We start from the raw sequence: 14,815 nt of genomic DNA, 5'->3' as shown, positions 1-14,815 counted from the left end.
CACTCGCCCTCCTGTCTCCCATTCCTGGAAGAAAGGCCGAAGCCATCCCCAACAGGAGAATACCCACGGAGGAGCCCTCTCTTGCCAGAGGTTGCCTATATTGATCTTAACAAAGGTGTTTACGAGAAACACCACAGGGTTGACCATAGATAACCCCCCTAGTCTCCTCGTGCGATATGTGACATCTCTCCTAATTAGGTTCAACCTGTTCCCCCACAACATTAGGAAGAACAGGTTGTAGACCCGGGTCCAGAGAGGTTCTGGCAAAATGCATACGCTGCCCAGGTAGATGAATAAAGGGAGCAGGTATGTTTTGATCAGGTTAACCCTTTCCCGAAGGGTCAAAGACCACCCCTTCCACTGGGCCACCTTCTGAGTGGCACCATCGAGCCTGACCACCCAATTTTGCATGGGGTAATCTCCCCGGCCAAATTTGATGCCGAGAACTTTAGCCGAGTCCTGGGGCACTGGAAGAGTGTCCGGGAGACTAAATGTAGGATCTCCCCTTCCTAACCAGAGACTTTCGCACTTATCCCAGTTGATGCCGGACCCGGATGCTTCCGAGTAGCGATCCACATCTGCCATCACGTACTCTGCCTCCCCCCTCGAGGACACAAAGACGGTGACGTCATCAGCGTACGCTGCCACCCTGAGGGAGGCTTCCGGCACCGCCCGATCCATCCCGACCCCCGCCATAGGCCCACCATCAATCATCCTAAGGAAAGGATCAATGGCAAACACGTACATTAACAGGGCCGCATTAACCCTCTCTTCCCCAGTCCCCTGCACCGGACCCACTGCAGAGCCCGGGACTAGGGGTATACCAGGGCTAGCACCCCGATCTGACTTTGCAGCCGGACCGGAGTGCTTGGTGACGTACACAAACCTCTCCTGCACGGTGGTCTTCATCTTTTTTTTCTGTTTCTTTTTGCCCGTAGATGTTGTTTCAGGCATGTCGTCACCAAAGTACATATTGTGCATTCTTTCTGGGGACTCCTGCAGCATGATTTGCTGCATGATGAGCGCCCCCTCACCGCTGCTGCTGTCGCTGTCGTCGTCTGCATCCTCGGCATTGGACTCCTCCGATGTGGGGGGCAGGCTAACCTGCTCTGCAGGAATGCTGCTCCCTGCAGTTCCCCTCTGCTGTAGGGACGGCTGCTCCCCTGAACATACCGCCATCCCCTCCTGTGGATCCTCCGACTCATCAGAGCTACTGTCGCTGCTCACATGCGCCATTCCAGAAAATCGCTCATCATTTAAGAGTTTTTCTTTAAATGGGCCGCTGGCTTGCAGTATCCTGTACCTCTCCTCCTTGTAGTAATCTACTGCCTCCTTGCAGGATTTAACTCTCTCCGCTGCAGTAATTTTCTTCTTTCCCCGTGGGGCCTTATCCAAATCGCTGAGGGCACTCTGTAGCTCCCTGCGATATTTCTGGAGCTGCTTTCCGACCTCCTTAAAGTCTTTTAAACTCGCAGCTATCCGAGACGCCATGGCGGTCACAGATTCACCCCTCTTATGCTCTCCCCAGCTGGCACTTGTAGGCGCTTTTGCAGCACTGACCTTGCTCTTGGTTTGGCCTCTGGTCTTCCTGTGTTCCACGTCCTTCCGGGGAGTCTGGGTGACGCTGCCTCTAGATCCTCTCCCCTCCTGGGGTTCATTCTTCCCCCCTCCTGACCGGAGCCAGGGGGGGGAAGCACGAGACTCCATAGCAAACAAGCCCAGAAATAGTGCACTGCTCCTGGGATCCAGCAAGAGCTACACCTGCCTCTTGCGACCACACCCTGGATCCTGCAGAGCTCTCAGACACACAACCTTCCTCCAGAGATGCACTCACTATTCTGCTGGTGGAGTCACTGTGTGTGCAGCTCTGCAGTATAATACAGCCTTTGAAATTGTGCTCAGAGTTTGAACATGCACATTAATAGAGATGAGCGAGCATACTCGCTAAGGACAATTACTCGATCGAGCATTGTCCTTAGCGAGTATCTCCCCGCTCGGAAGAAAAGGTGCGGCTGCCGGCGCGGGTGACAGGTGAGTTGCGGCCATGAGCAGGGGGGAGCAGGGGAGCGGGGGGGGGGGGGGGGGGCAAAAGAGAGAAATCTCCCCGCCGGCAGCTGAATCTTTGCTCCCGAGCGAGCAGGTACTCGCTAACGGCAATTGGCGAGTATGCTCACTCATCTCTATATATTAACTGACTCCACCAATCAGATTTTCATCATCTTTCCTGTGGCTAGGTGATAAACGTTAATCTTGATGCAACCCCTTTAATAATAATTGCTCTCTAGCTATGGAAGCTTTCTGAGATATTCGGTATATGCAGGGGACGAGTTAAACATTACATAGTAACATAGTATGTAAGGCCGAATGAAGACAATGTCCATCTAGTTCAGCCTGTTTATCCTCCTATGTTGTTGATCCAGAGAAAGACACAAACCCCAAGAGGCAGGAGCCAATTAGCCCATTGGGGGAAAGTTCCTTCCTGACTCCCCATGTGAAGAAGTAACGTTATAAATTATGGAATTGTTGTTTAATTAGTTTCTTCACTACATGTGGTCTTGCAACGTGTTTGATCTGAGTCGATGAGATGCTCATTACTTGTGCCATTTCTGTGATGCAGGTTGAGTCTGCGTGGAACATCATGAAGCTGAGCGGGACCCTTAGTTGGTTTGAGGTGAGTAGATAGTTTAGGCTGCCATTAATTGGGTAATACATGGTGCAGTATGGATCCAGTGACAAAGGTTTTCTCTGCTTGCATTGCACATCAATAGAAGTGAACGCGGAAACAAAATTCGGAGACTTGGTCTGCGTTCACTGCCATCTTTTAATTGTAAGTTGCATCTGCACGTGTCTCGTGTCTGGTGCATGGAGTCATATGAAAATGCAACTTTGTGTATTTGTATGTGACTGCGAGTCCTGCAGCTGAAGTCATCATCTAACACAGCGCTAGGAGTCCTGGAAAGCTGCAGACAGGACACCCCTCCCCCATGATTACATGGTTTTACCCTGTTCAGAGCAGGTAGACCATTAAAATAACACCCTGTCAACAAGATAATTGCCCTCTGTCTGACGCAGTGCCAACGTATGTTATTTCCCAGTTGGGAAGGAGGGGGTAATGCAGCTGGTTGCAGTATGGATGTGTTGTATGAGAGCGCACGGAAGAGGCACAGCCTGTGTTATTAACCCTTTCCAATCCACTATCTGACGTCTAAAGACATTCTGATTGGAGGCTGTACAGCTCCGATGTGGGAAGACATGCAGCAGGGTATTCTTACTGTATATTACTGGTCGCTCTGTTGTCTGGGGACTCTGCAGCATGTCACATACCGCAGTACTGGCTCTAGCCAGCAGATGGCGCCATTGTATAATGGCAGAAACAAAAAGCCCCCTAGGAAACCATGAATCCAAAATTGGATTGCAAAGGGTTAATGCATTTTATATTGACCCGTTCAGTAGTGGCATTATTTGCCCTGATGATTATTTGCTAGTCTCTGGAAAATTAAAGCCGCTTGTTGCACATAATAGATCAGCTGCGCTGCGGAATATGTTGGCGCTATATAAATAAAGATTATTATTATTATATTATAAAGATCCTCTTACAAAGGCAGATTTATTTTGCCCGGCGCGACCCCCACTCGTTTTTGCAGGTTGATCAGGGCACATTCATACAATTCTGCTAATATTTCATAATGATGAACGATTGTGCTTGCACATATGGTTCCATTGTTGGCAGCAGCACATCTCTGTTTGCACAAAGGGATGAGATCATGTCAGGTGACTGGTGGCAGATCAGGTGAACGAAGGCTCTTTCCAAATCATCTGCCCATGGGAAAGGCCCTTAACGACCTCAAAGTGGGCTAAAAATAAATGTTTCCACTTCAATGTGTGTATTTTTGGCTGCTAATTATTTTTGCAATAAGGTTTAATTAAAAACTTTGCACCGTTTGTCTTCTGAAGCTTCTACATATCACTGTATATAGAACTTGCAGTCTGATTCTCCGTAGGAAATCTGTCGATGAGGCTTGACTGACACTTAGTTTTCACCCCATCCCTTCTCTCCTGCACTTTTTATCAACTACTTTAGAGCAGAGGGGGACATTTATTATCTGATCCTCAGCGAACCGAACATCATTATTAATGGGCAAGGCAGTAAGTGGAAGCTCCGGCTTCACTTCTATTGAAATCAATGGGAGCACCGCGCTGCTATTACAATTTCTGCTTATCAGTATGGACAGGACCACTGACAGTGTGCCAGACGATCAGCTTATGGGCGGAGATCGTTAGCGACAAGTCCCTATCCATCAACTACGGATGACCTATCCAGAGGATAGGTCTTCAGTTGAAAATGCCCGGAATACCCCTTTTATTCAAGTTGTTTTTATTGAAAAATTTCTCTTTTGCCAATTACACAAAACTTTTCCTCGTATACAAGTTACATAACATTAACCCTGCGATCATATCCACTGTGGTAGGGGTTATGTTTCGGGGGGAATTACGTTGTGCGTCCTTCAATCGATTCTCTGCAATTCCAGAACTGTCTGTCATATTTCTCAATGTACGTTGTATGGAAGGGAAGGATGAGGGAAGGGGTGGAGGGAGAGGAGAAATATGGAAAATGAGGGGGAAATGAGGGGTGGGGGAGGGACCAGGAAGGGAGGGAGAGGTCGAAGAAAGGATGGGGGGGTTGACAAACTTTGGGTCTGACCTTTTTGACCCTTTTCAACAATATAAATAACGATAAACCAAGTCGACATTTTACTAGATTGATTTCTTCTCTGTCACGTATTCTCAGGTAAACCCAAGTTATTGCTCTCAATCATGCGACTCTAGCAGACACCCGGATCCACCCCACGCCTTCCTGGTCACGGCACACCCCCGGCATCGGGGGGGTCCCCTGTCATGGATCTCTCCATATGCCATGTGGACATTCTAAAGGATTCCTCTATGGCCCTCCTCACTTTATTTGGTAGGATGTCTATAAAGCTCTCCCATACCTCAAAGAACCTTTTCACCTGTGACTCTTTCTGAAGGAAGGCCTCCACCCAGTCCATCCCCATAAGGAAGGAGAGCTTCTCCAGAAACAGTTTGAAGGGAGGAGGGGCTGCGTTGATCCATGTCTGCAGGATTGTTTTGACCCCGGCCATGGCCACCATGTATAGAAGCTTTCGGCTAATCTCAGTTTGTCTGGGTCTCTATATCCAAAGATTGCCCATACAGAATCAAATGGGGCTCTTAAAGGTAGGTTTGTGATGGTCAAGAGATGTACCCTGGCCCAGAACCTCTGGACCACAGTGCAATCCCACAGACAAGGCGGACGCTTGCCCCCACCTCTTGGCACCTGAAGCACCTATCTGGGTATATTCCCATTTTGTGACCTCGCTGGGGGGGGGGGGGGGGGGTTATATATGCTCTGTGATAGAGTTGTAGGTTCATCTCAATATATCTGCTTAAAGGGAGGGAGCGTGGGCTGTACTTCAGTGCTTTTAGTATTTGTGGTACTGTCAGTTCTGGTATGTCCATGGTCCATCTGGTGAGTGCTGTTCTGAAGGAATCGTGATCCATTTGTGTGCCTCAGGAGTGATAGTTTAGTCGTGTGTCTACGTGCGTTGGTGGGATGCTTTAATTGTGACTGATTTGACTCTAGCCATTCACTTGGGGCTAATTTCATCAATACTTTGTCCACGTAGCTGCTCGCCTGTAGGTATGGGGTACTGCGCTTGGCTTGTAGTTCTCCTAACGATAGTACTTCATGCATATTTTTGTATAGTAAGCACCCAATGTTGGTTACTCTCCATTGAAGTGAATGTGGCTGTGCTGTTCTACCTCACACTACCTGTGGACAGGTGTGGTGCTGTTTTTGAAGAAAGCGGACATGTTTTTCTAATCTTGTACAACATCTTTTGGTGCTGGTGGAGGACTAAAGACAATTCTCCATCTTTTACTATGAATGGAGGCTCTGCAGAGGAGCGGAAGATATATTAGCACATGAAGGTACAGCTCTACCTAAATGCTGGAACTTACAACTAGTTTGTGAGAGATTAGAAAAAGGGGTCTGTTTTCTTCCAGAAACAGCGCCACTCCTGTTTATGGGTTGTGTCTAGTATTGCAGCTTATCCACATTTAAGTGAATACCAGATGCAGTACCAGACACAGCCATGGACAGGAGTGGTACTATGTCTGGGGGCATGAAAGCAGACCTTTTCTTTTAGTTCTGGTCACTCCTTTTATTTGTTCTCCACCACAGTGTAGACTGTCAGTGATGGGGTTAATGTGAATGTGAGACCAACGTATAAACTTGGCATTGAGGACCTCAAGCTGCTTGAGCGAAATCCAGCAATAATAAGATCGTGTTTCAGCACTAGGAAAGACGTGTGACCACCGGCGCTGCATCTGCTGGCTGCAGAAATATCAACACGTCTCGGTCAGATCCAGGTCTGTTTTATGCTTTAATTGGCCACATAAATTGTTGATGCAAAAACCCGCCGTTCCCAGAGATCATGTGACTAGAAGTCCTGCAAGGTCTCCTCCAGAGAACATACTCTGTATGTGTGTCAGGTCTGGAGGCTGCGTCCCCACCAGTACCGCCACACATCCATAGACTGGTCCCTGCAAATACTTGTGCAGCATCAGGGACAACTAGACTGGTCTGCCTTTCAGAAGTCTGGGAAAGCTGGGTGAATCTGTAATATTAGTTCTATAATAGCTCTGTCCCCTCTTCTATTGCCTGCAGAAGAAATGGAGTAATACAGGGTGCACCATGGAAAAGTAACACAACATCACCCTTTTATGAAAGATGTCTAAACGAAAATCTGTCTTTGTTGCCCATAGCAACCAATCGCAGCGCAGCTTTCATTTTACCTCAGCAGTATAAGAAATAAAAGCTGTTCTGTGATTGGTTGCTATGGGGAACAAAGGCAGATTTTAATTTAGACATCTTTCATAAGAGTGTCGTGCTGGGCTACTTTTCCGTGGCCCGCTCTGTACAGGACTACCAGATCAGACTACACAAGGGTCTTTTGAAGTCTGTAACCATGGAAACTCAGTTCTTCAGAAAAGTTGTGTACACAAACAACATTCTTAAAAGTATTTGCAAAATCGCTTTTGTCTTTTTTTTTTTTTTTTTCTTTTAAAGATGAGATACACTGGTGCAAATCAAGAAAGGCGGCTGCAGACGTTTGCACATCTATTAAGGGGTTGCCCAGCTTAGAAAGCTGTGTATTTGTGCAGCCAATCAATAGGCCCTTCTGTTTTGTTTTTTTTTGCGCATAAATATGCAGCATTTTATGCGCACAAATATCCGGAGGAATGGCCAAAATATGGAGGCATTTGTGATTTATTTATTTATTTATTTATTTTTTTTCCGGTCGCTGTGGTATTTCCCTGAAAAAAACCCTTAAGCTACTTTTAAACTGGAAGATTCTCTGCCAGGAATGAGTTCTGAGGAACATTTTTACAGGTCGATCAGCACTTGTTCAGCTCCATGGAACAATCCGCAGTTCTGTATGTTGTCGGGGACAGATCGCTGTCTACATGTAACAATCTGCTGCGTTAGAGGTGCGATCAACAGATGTATGAGGGTTTGCTCGTTTGGGATCTGATTGCTGGCGCCTTCACACAAATGTTTGTTCCTGATCATCTGCCCATCTAAAAGGTCTATAAGGGTTCGGTTTCCTCACATTACACCTGATCACTGGGTGTCACAGTAGGATGACGCTTTATGATCAACTTAATGTTAAGGCACCTTTTATAAGGGTGCCTTTACATGGGACAATTATCATCTGACTAGTCGCTCAAAATAGTTGGTAAGGTGTACAAACCACTGCCTGTGTGCTTTTACACAGCGACTGTTGCTCGCTTGTTCAGTTTCTCGGTCGCCGACTGAACTGCTGGGAGCGTTTACACAGCCCAAAATACCGTTTTGACTAGGGAGTGTGATGTTCTTTGAAAATTAGACCCCTCCCCAGTGCATGCTCACTGGTTGCCGAGTTCACTGAACACCCCTAAATATGTGCGAGTGGTCTTCGAGTGAACACTTGCTGCTGTAGTCTCTCGCTGTTCCGACTGAACAGGAGGTGCTGTGGTGAGTGTATGTTCAAAGATCAAACCAGCCAGAGACCGTAGCTGGGGGGGTAGTTCTTTCGAAGACCAGCAGGGACTGTTTAGTCGAGGATTACTCACATGTACTTGGGAACCAATAAGTGTTAAGTAGGGGGGCAAAATGTTGACTAGTGACTATTTGGATGTTCGTTGTCTTGTGTAAAGCCACCCTAACTAGTAAGAATTCTACAAAGCGGAGAACCCCTTTAACCCTTTCCAATATACTGTCTGACGTCTGAAGACATTATAATTTAAGGCTGTACTTACTGTATATTGCCAGCCTCCTCTGCTGTCGGAGCCTATCCAACGTGTCCCCTCATGCAGTACTGGCTTTAGCCAGCAGATAGCGCTGTTGTATAACGGCAGAAAAAGAGTAAGCCCCCTAGGAAAACCAGGATGCAAATTGGATTGGAAAGGGTTAATGTCCTAAATAAGCTTGAACACACCAGTGCAATAGCACCCCTGAATACTACTTCTACACTCAAGAATGGCACCATGGAGCCCTTCAATTGAGCAATTGTGTATACGTTCAGGGTGGGCCATAGAAAAGTAGCCCGCCACCACACTCTTATGAATGCTATCTAAAAGCAAATCTGCCTGTGTTGCCCATAGCGACCAGTCACAGTGCAGCTTTCATCTCTTACACTGCTGAGGTAACATGAAAGCGGTGCTGTGATTGGTTGCTATGGGCAACAAAGACCAATTTTTCTTTTAGACCACCTTCATAAGTGTGGTGTTGGCTTAATTTTTCGTGACCCACCCCTCTAGTATTGGAACTTGTGCCCCTTCATCAGAGTTAGGGGAGCTTTGTATCTTGGTATGATATTTGCTCCTAGCTGGTCCAGGCCGCTTTCCTTGGGTTACTCTGCACAGCGTTAACTGTTGACCGTTCTAATAGATGTTGACGCGCTGTAAGTGTGACGTAAGAACCTCTGGGAGCTGATATGTGATATCCTTGTGGAACATCTGCAGTATATTTTCCATAACTCTCCCTTCCCTCCGTCCTTTGCTGTGCAGATGCCAGTCTTGTAGTTCTGCTGTTTTTCCTGGTGCTGCTGGCATTGTGCCATCTCTTTGGTGGGATTATCAAAGTGCGATCTTATCTGTGCCCGGAGCGACACTCGCACAGTATGTGATAGACCTTATTGTGCTTTGAAATCTTGCCAGAGGAATCCCCAATGTGCGGCGGCGTGCAGAATGCATGTGCCTCGTCCGTGTCTCCTTTTGATGCTCAGCGCCTGACAATAAAAGGGAACATTGTAGATGGTAATAGATTAGATTTTTTTTTTTTTTTTTTCATCCGCGTTCTGTTCCTTTTCATAGAGAAGAAAGCAAAAAAATGAATGTGAGGTTCAGCCACAAGTACCTTCAGTCTAATGCCTTTAGTCCAACATTCTGCGCCTATAAGGCATATGTTAACGTGGGCTGAACGCCATTCGTTAAATGTCCTTATTAAAGGAAATCGGTCACCGAAAATTGCCATAATAAACCAAATGTAACCAAAGGAGGAGGATATAAAGACAAACATAACCATACAAATTTTCCCCGCGGCCCTGAAATTGCAGTTTTTACATGACGCACAGGGTGCGCAAATTTATATGTAACTTTTCCAATGAGCGGTTTAGTCACCGGAATGGTCTGGACTTTGATCCCCTCCATCAGCATAAACTACACCCGTTGGCTCCTTACCAATGGCACCGCAATGCGCTCCACACACTATGCATGTCGCATGATGTCACTGATCCCAATGGCTCTTGCAGGCTACTTCACTCTGCATGCGCCGATTTGGCAATTCCAGAAGTGCGGTACGTACACAGCGTGTGGAACACATGGCATCACCAGCTCAATGGAGCTGAAGACGTCAGTACCCAAGGCGGGGATTTTGAGCCAATGGAGGTGAATAGAGGTCAGATGGGTCCTGCGACTGAACCACCTATTGGACTCTCTAGCAGTTCCAGTGAAGTAAATGGGAAAAGAATTAATAGGCACGCCAATAGAATATGCGCATGTCACAGCAACAAGGGAAACATAACAAAAAGTAGTAATGCAACGCGTTTCGGCCCTTCAAGAGCCTTTTTCAAGCAACTACTTAATCTGCATGGATGATGTCACATCTATGGAGAGCAGGTGTTTGCACATGAATTAATGCTCATGGCTTTCCCTTTAAAGGGTTCTCCAGCACGATCTATCCTCAGGATAGATAATCAATAGTTATCGTTTTATAGCCGCTGCTTGGGATCTCTGCTAATGCCTATGCTTTCCATCTGTTTGGACAATTCTGGAAGCAGATAGCACGATCTGTTTTGCAGCGGCACAGTTTGGTACTGCAGGCACACCTCCCACTGAATTCAGTGGGAGGTGTGCCTGTAGTACCAAATCAGGGCTGCAGTGTTGACTGCACCATCTGCTCCCGACGTTGTCCATACTAACAGCGGAGCTGGGGACCAGTTGATTGGTGGAGACCCTGAGTGGCTAAACGCCGTTAATCTACTGTTAATGACCTATGTTGAGGATAGGCCATCAGTAGTAATAGCCCCAGGGATGCCTTTTAAAGGCACACAGTCATCACGTTTGAGCGCCATAAACTACAATATGGGGTGCAGAGATGATGGAACGGGGTTTTCGGACAGCGGTGTTTTATACTCGCTGGGCATCCTGTTCCATTGCTGTCTCCCTACAGCCACCATTAGGGGGAGCTCATTGCATACAGATTTACTTAGTTCAATGGAAACTTTATAAATCCAGCTTCCCTAAACTCCTCCTCGCCATTCGCTGGTTGTAGTAGTCGTTAATATAGATATGTGACCCACAAGATTCCTTTGCCATTGGCATCTATGGTAAGTTGCCATTATTTGTGCCCGCTTGAATCCCAGATGGCATTTCCCCCATGTACTTGTATTTTCTCTCCGCGCTGTACGACTAGGTTGGTATTTCAGTTTTATCATTTTGTTGCTGAGGGAAAAAAAAAAAGAATAAAGGTGAAATTACTTGCAGCCTTCACTGGGAGCCGTATCTTGGCATGGAAAAGCGGCTGTGATCATTTATTTAAGAGGCCTTCAGGAGACACAGATGGGTTGCAGCACTTATGGGCTATGGCAGGACGTTACTTCTCAAATTGCAGAGGATGTGGGTGAATTATACACACCCGTGCTCAGTAGTCCGCAGTACTCCGGGCTCTTGGGGGTTAATGTGCTTATAATGAGGAGGAGATCATGGCTTACTGCAATAAATAGAAGCCACATTCAGTGATCACATAGTTCTATCTGTTTCTGGGGAAGCTGGATGGCAGTCAGTAGGGGCGGCTGCCACCTATGGCAGTTCTACATAGCTGCACAACATTGTATCCCCCTGCTCCCGTATTAATACCCATTTGCCATTTAGGTCGATAGAAAAGCCAGGTGACCACCCTTATTGATGGCCATATTGGTAGTCCCCCAGCCTCCTCAGTAACTATATACAGGGTCGGCTACGAAAAAGGAGCCTGGCACCACCTCTTATGATGGCTGACTAAAAGAAAATCTTTGTTGCCCATAGCAACCAATCACAGCACAGCTTTCATTTTACCTCAGCAGTGTATAAAACAACCAATCACGGTGCAGCTTTCATTTTACCTCAGCAATAAAAGAAATGAAAGCTGCGCTGTGATTGGTCGCCATCATATGGCAAGGAAGGGGTGTCTTTTTTTTCCATCCAAGTATGGCGCTCCGAGCCTCCACAAGGCCAGCGCTGGATTAAACTTTTATTCTGCAGTAAATGTCGACTTCTAATAAACACTCGTTTATACGCAGAATCCGTCCCCGCCGTTGGCTAATTACCTCCTCTAAAGACTCCACTATCTCACAATCACCTTTGGCTCTTCGCTCTCTGCAGCACACGCCGCTCAGCCGCCGTATTATACGTCACCCCCCCCTTACTCTTTTGTCAACGCTGAATTTCTTGGAAACAGTCTCATAAATCATCTTTAAAGATCCGCTCCGTACACATGTTTTCTATAAATACCACATGTTGCATCGCGTTTCTAGAGACGGAATTAAATAGATGGCGGGCGCTGTCCTGAGTCATGCTGTTCTATGACCGGATTGTGTATTTACGGGGTATTGGGCTGCTTTCACATCTGCTTTGGGGGTTCCATTTCCTGCTGTGTTATGGGAGCAGAAAAGGGGAACCTCCTGCTAAACGGATTCGTCTTAAGCGGCCCTAGGCTGCTTCCACATCTGCGCTGGAGCCTCCGTTCGGGCGTTCCATCGCTGATCTGTCACAAATTACCCGACAGCTGAGCGGAAATCAAAGGACTGCATTCTAGTCAATAGGATCCATCCGGTTCCATGGTAATGCGGATCCGTACAGCCAGGGGAATCCCCTTTCTTGCTCCCAGGCTTAAGGAGGGACGTTTGCTGCTTCATCTTTTGCATTGCTCTCTTTCTAAATTACTGCTATTGGTGGGGAGAATAGTAAGCAGTTGTCAGTTTATCCCTCCATCCCTCCTGGAAATGTATGAACGCCACAATATGGATTCAATTTGGCAGCATGTCCTATTTTCTGTGATTATGCAGAAAACGCGCCTATTATTTCCTATGGGTAAGTAAAAATATTGCATTGCACTCGGATGTAGATGGCGTTTTTTATGCGAGCGCAATGCAACTTTTAATTTTCACTTTTGAAACCTTTTCATGCACGTGAACAATGCGGCGTCTCACACTCCTAAGAAATTGTGGGATATCTGTTTGAGTTCCTCCTCCCCCTTGTAAATACTTGTATACCCTTTTACACAACAGTCCTGTCGGGAGCGCTGACAGATCCACATTAAGGGCATGTTCACATGGGTAATTATAATCTGACGTGGCAAAAATCTGAGGTTGACCCTTCACTTTTTACCGCAAGTGTGCAGCAGTATTATCCCCATCGTCATTTCGTGGGGCGAATCCTCGCCTTTTACGCTTGCGTGCTAATTATTTCCACAACAGATTGTCTGTCTGTTTTTCTGCAGTGGAACAAAAAATCCACTCGGAATCTTTCTGTTATATGTGAACAGGGTTGAGGAAGCGCCATCCACATGTGTGGAGTGTGGACCGTTGTTGGATTTGGCACAGATTTCGATGGGGAGACTGCACATATCAAGGTGTTGTCCACTTCTGAACTATGGATGATGGGTCATCAGTCCTTGATCAGCAGGGGTCCTCTGCCCAGAACCCCCCTGTAATCTGGCCCGCTGTCATTTGTGGATGTAGATTGCTCTGTCCATGTTGCGGCTGCCTAGGTTACTAATTGCAGGCACAGTGCAATTTAGATTGCTAGCCAATAGAAGTCCTTCGGTCATGTTGGACATTCCTTTTTTTCCTCATTAGAGTGCTATTACCAGAGCCGACGCTAGCGCTCAGTTAATTGCCGGGCTGCATTTACTCTTGTAGATCCAGCCTATTGGCAGTTGCTAGCGCACACGTACAAGCAGCCTAAAGGCGCCTCCACACTGGCGAGAACATTACATGATTTTTGTGTGATGCAATAGTGACTAAAAACGCAGAATTATGAAACCAATGGTTTCCTTCAGATTTGCAATGTTTTCACTCATGAGATGTTGCGAGAAAAAAAAATCGCAGTATTTCCTATCCTTTTGCGTTTTTTGTTTGTTTTTTAATCTCCCATGTCTCCCAATGGAACTTCCTTTTTATCGCATTGCAAAGCACAAACTTTCAATTTTCGTGCGATGTGCTGCGTTCTTAACATTAGAAAGTTCTAATGACTTTCACGTTAAAAAATTTGTGCCAAAATCATGTGAAAAAACACCCGAGCAAATCGAAAGTCGTAGTGATGTTTCTGCAAGAAAAATCTACGCTGACGCTCAAAAACCGCAAGAAAAAAGTCACCATTTTGCCACGATTTTTTTGTGGCAATATCACGATGTTTCCTTGCATGGCACCGCGATGCAGGGAGCGCATCGCTGCGTGTCCATTCTGTTTGCGATATCGCCCATTGATCTGGGACCGGCGGCAGCAGTGCAGTGTGCTAGCATTTTTCTAGCAACTGCTGGGCTATACAAGCTATTACACCTGCATTAATTGCACTCGTGTATTAGCAGTTTTATGCTATTTTATGAGCATCGTTAACACTAATTGCAGGTGCAGCCCGGCTATTGTCGGGAAAAATGTGAGCGCTAGAGCTCTTGTAATAGCAGCCCTAAATCCCCTGATGACTTATTGACCACAGGACGCCATGCTGCTGCATGAACCCTGCAATCATCTGTAGTCTGTGACCAAAGCCAGAAGCAGGTGTTTAATCTCCCTGTAGCGCCACTTCAGGTGAAATGAAACTTTGCACAGTGAAAATGTGTTGAGTCCTCCAACGCAAGGGATGTTCTTTTGTAGTTGCTCCCACTTTGGCCAGTAGATGAGAGTCCTGAGTAGTAACAAAAAAATTACACCTAGGCCTGCCACCAGATAACTGGTCTTGTGCCGTGTATATACTAGCATCACTGCTCAGACCATTGATTGGCTGCAGTGATAACCACACGACTATGCAGTGACTATACCGCACGACATCAGAGCTGCCTCCAAGTAAACAAACTGGCGAGGACCAGCAGTGCTGGAGTGGCCGTAAAGGGGTCATCCAGGACTTTAGGAACTGATGGATCGGCATGGGTCTGCGCCTCAGGATCCCCCTCCTATCCGCTGAATCCCAGGCATGCAGTCAGGCCTTAATGGCAGCTGTGCCTGCAGTAGCAAAC

At 46.7% G+C, this 14,815-nt stretch overlaps 1 protein-coding gene across 2 annotated transcripts in view; it reads left to right on the top strand.

The window, feature by feature from the left end:
* Positions 1-14,815, top strand: part of SHQ1 (SHQ1, H/ACA ribonucleoprotein assembly factor) — a 97,520-nt gene that overhangs the window by 32,092 nt on the left and 50,613 nt on the right. For both annotated transcript variants that reach the window (XM_066596706.1, XM_066596707.1), the window contains exon 9: positions 2,618-2,671. In XM_066596706.1, the coding sequence (XP_066452803.1) occupies positions 2,618-2,671 (54 nt within the window). The remainder of the gene's footprint in view (positions 1-2,617; positions 2,672-14,815) is intronic.

The sequence above is a fragment of the Eleutherodactylus coqui genome, chromosome 3 (assembly GCF_035609145.1).
Source record: "Eleutherodactylus coqui strain aEleCoq1 chromosome 3, aEleCoq1.hap1, whole genome shotgun sequence".
Lineage (NCBI taxonomy): Eukaryota > Metazoa > Chordata > Amphibia > Anura > Eleutherodactylidae > Eleutherodactylus > Eleutherodactylus coqui.
This window is presented reverse-complemented; position numbering and strand designations above follow the sequence as displayed.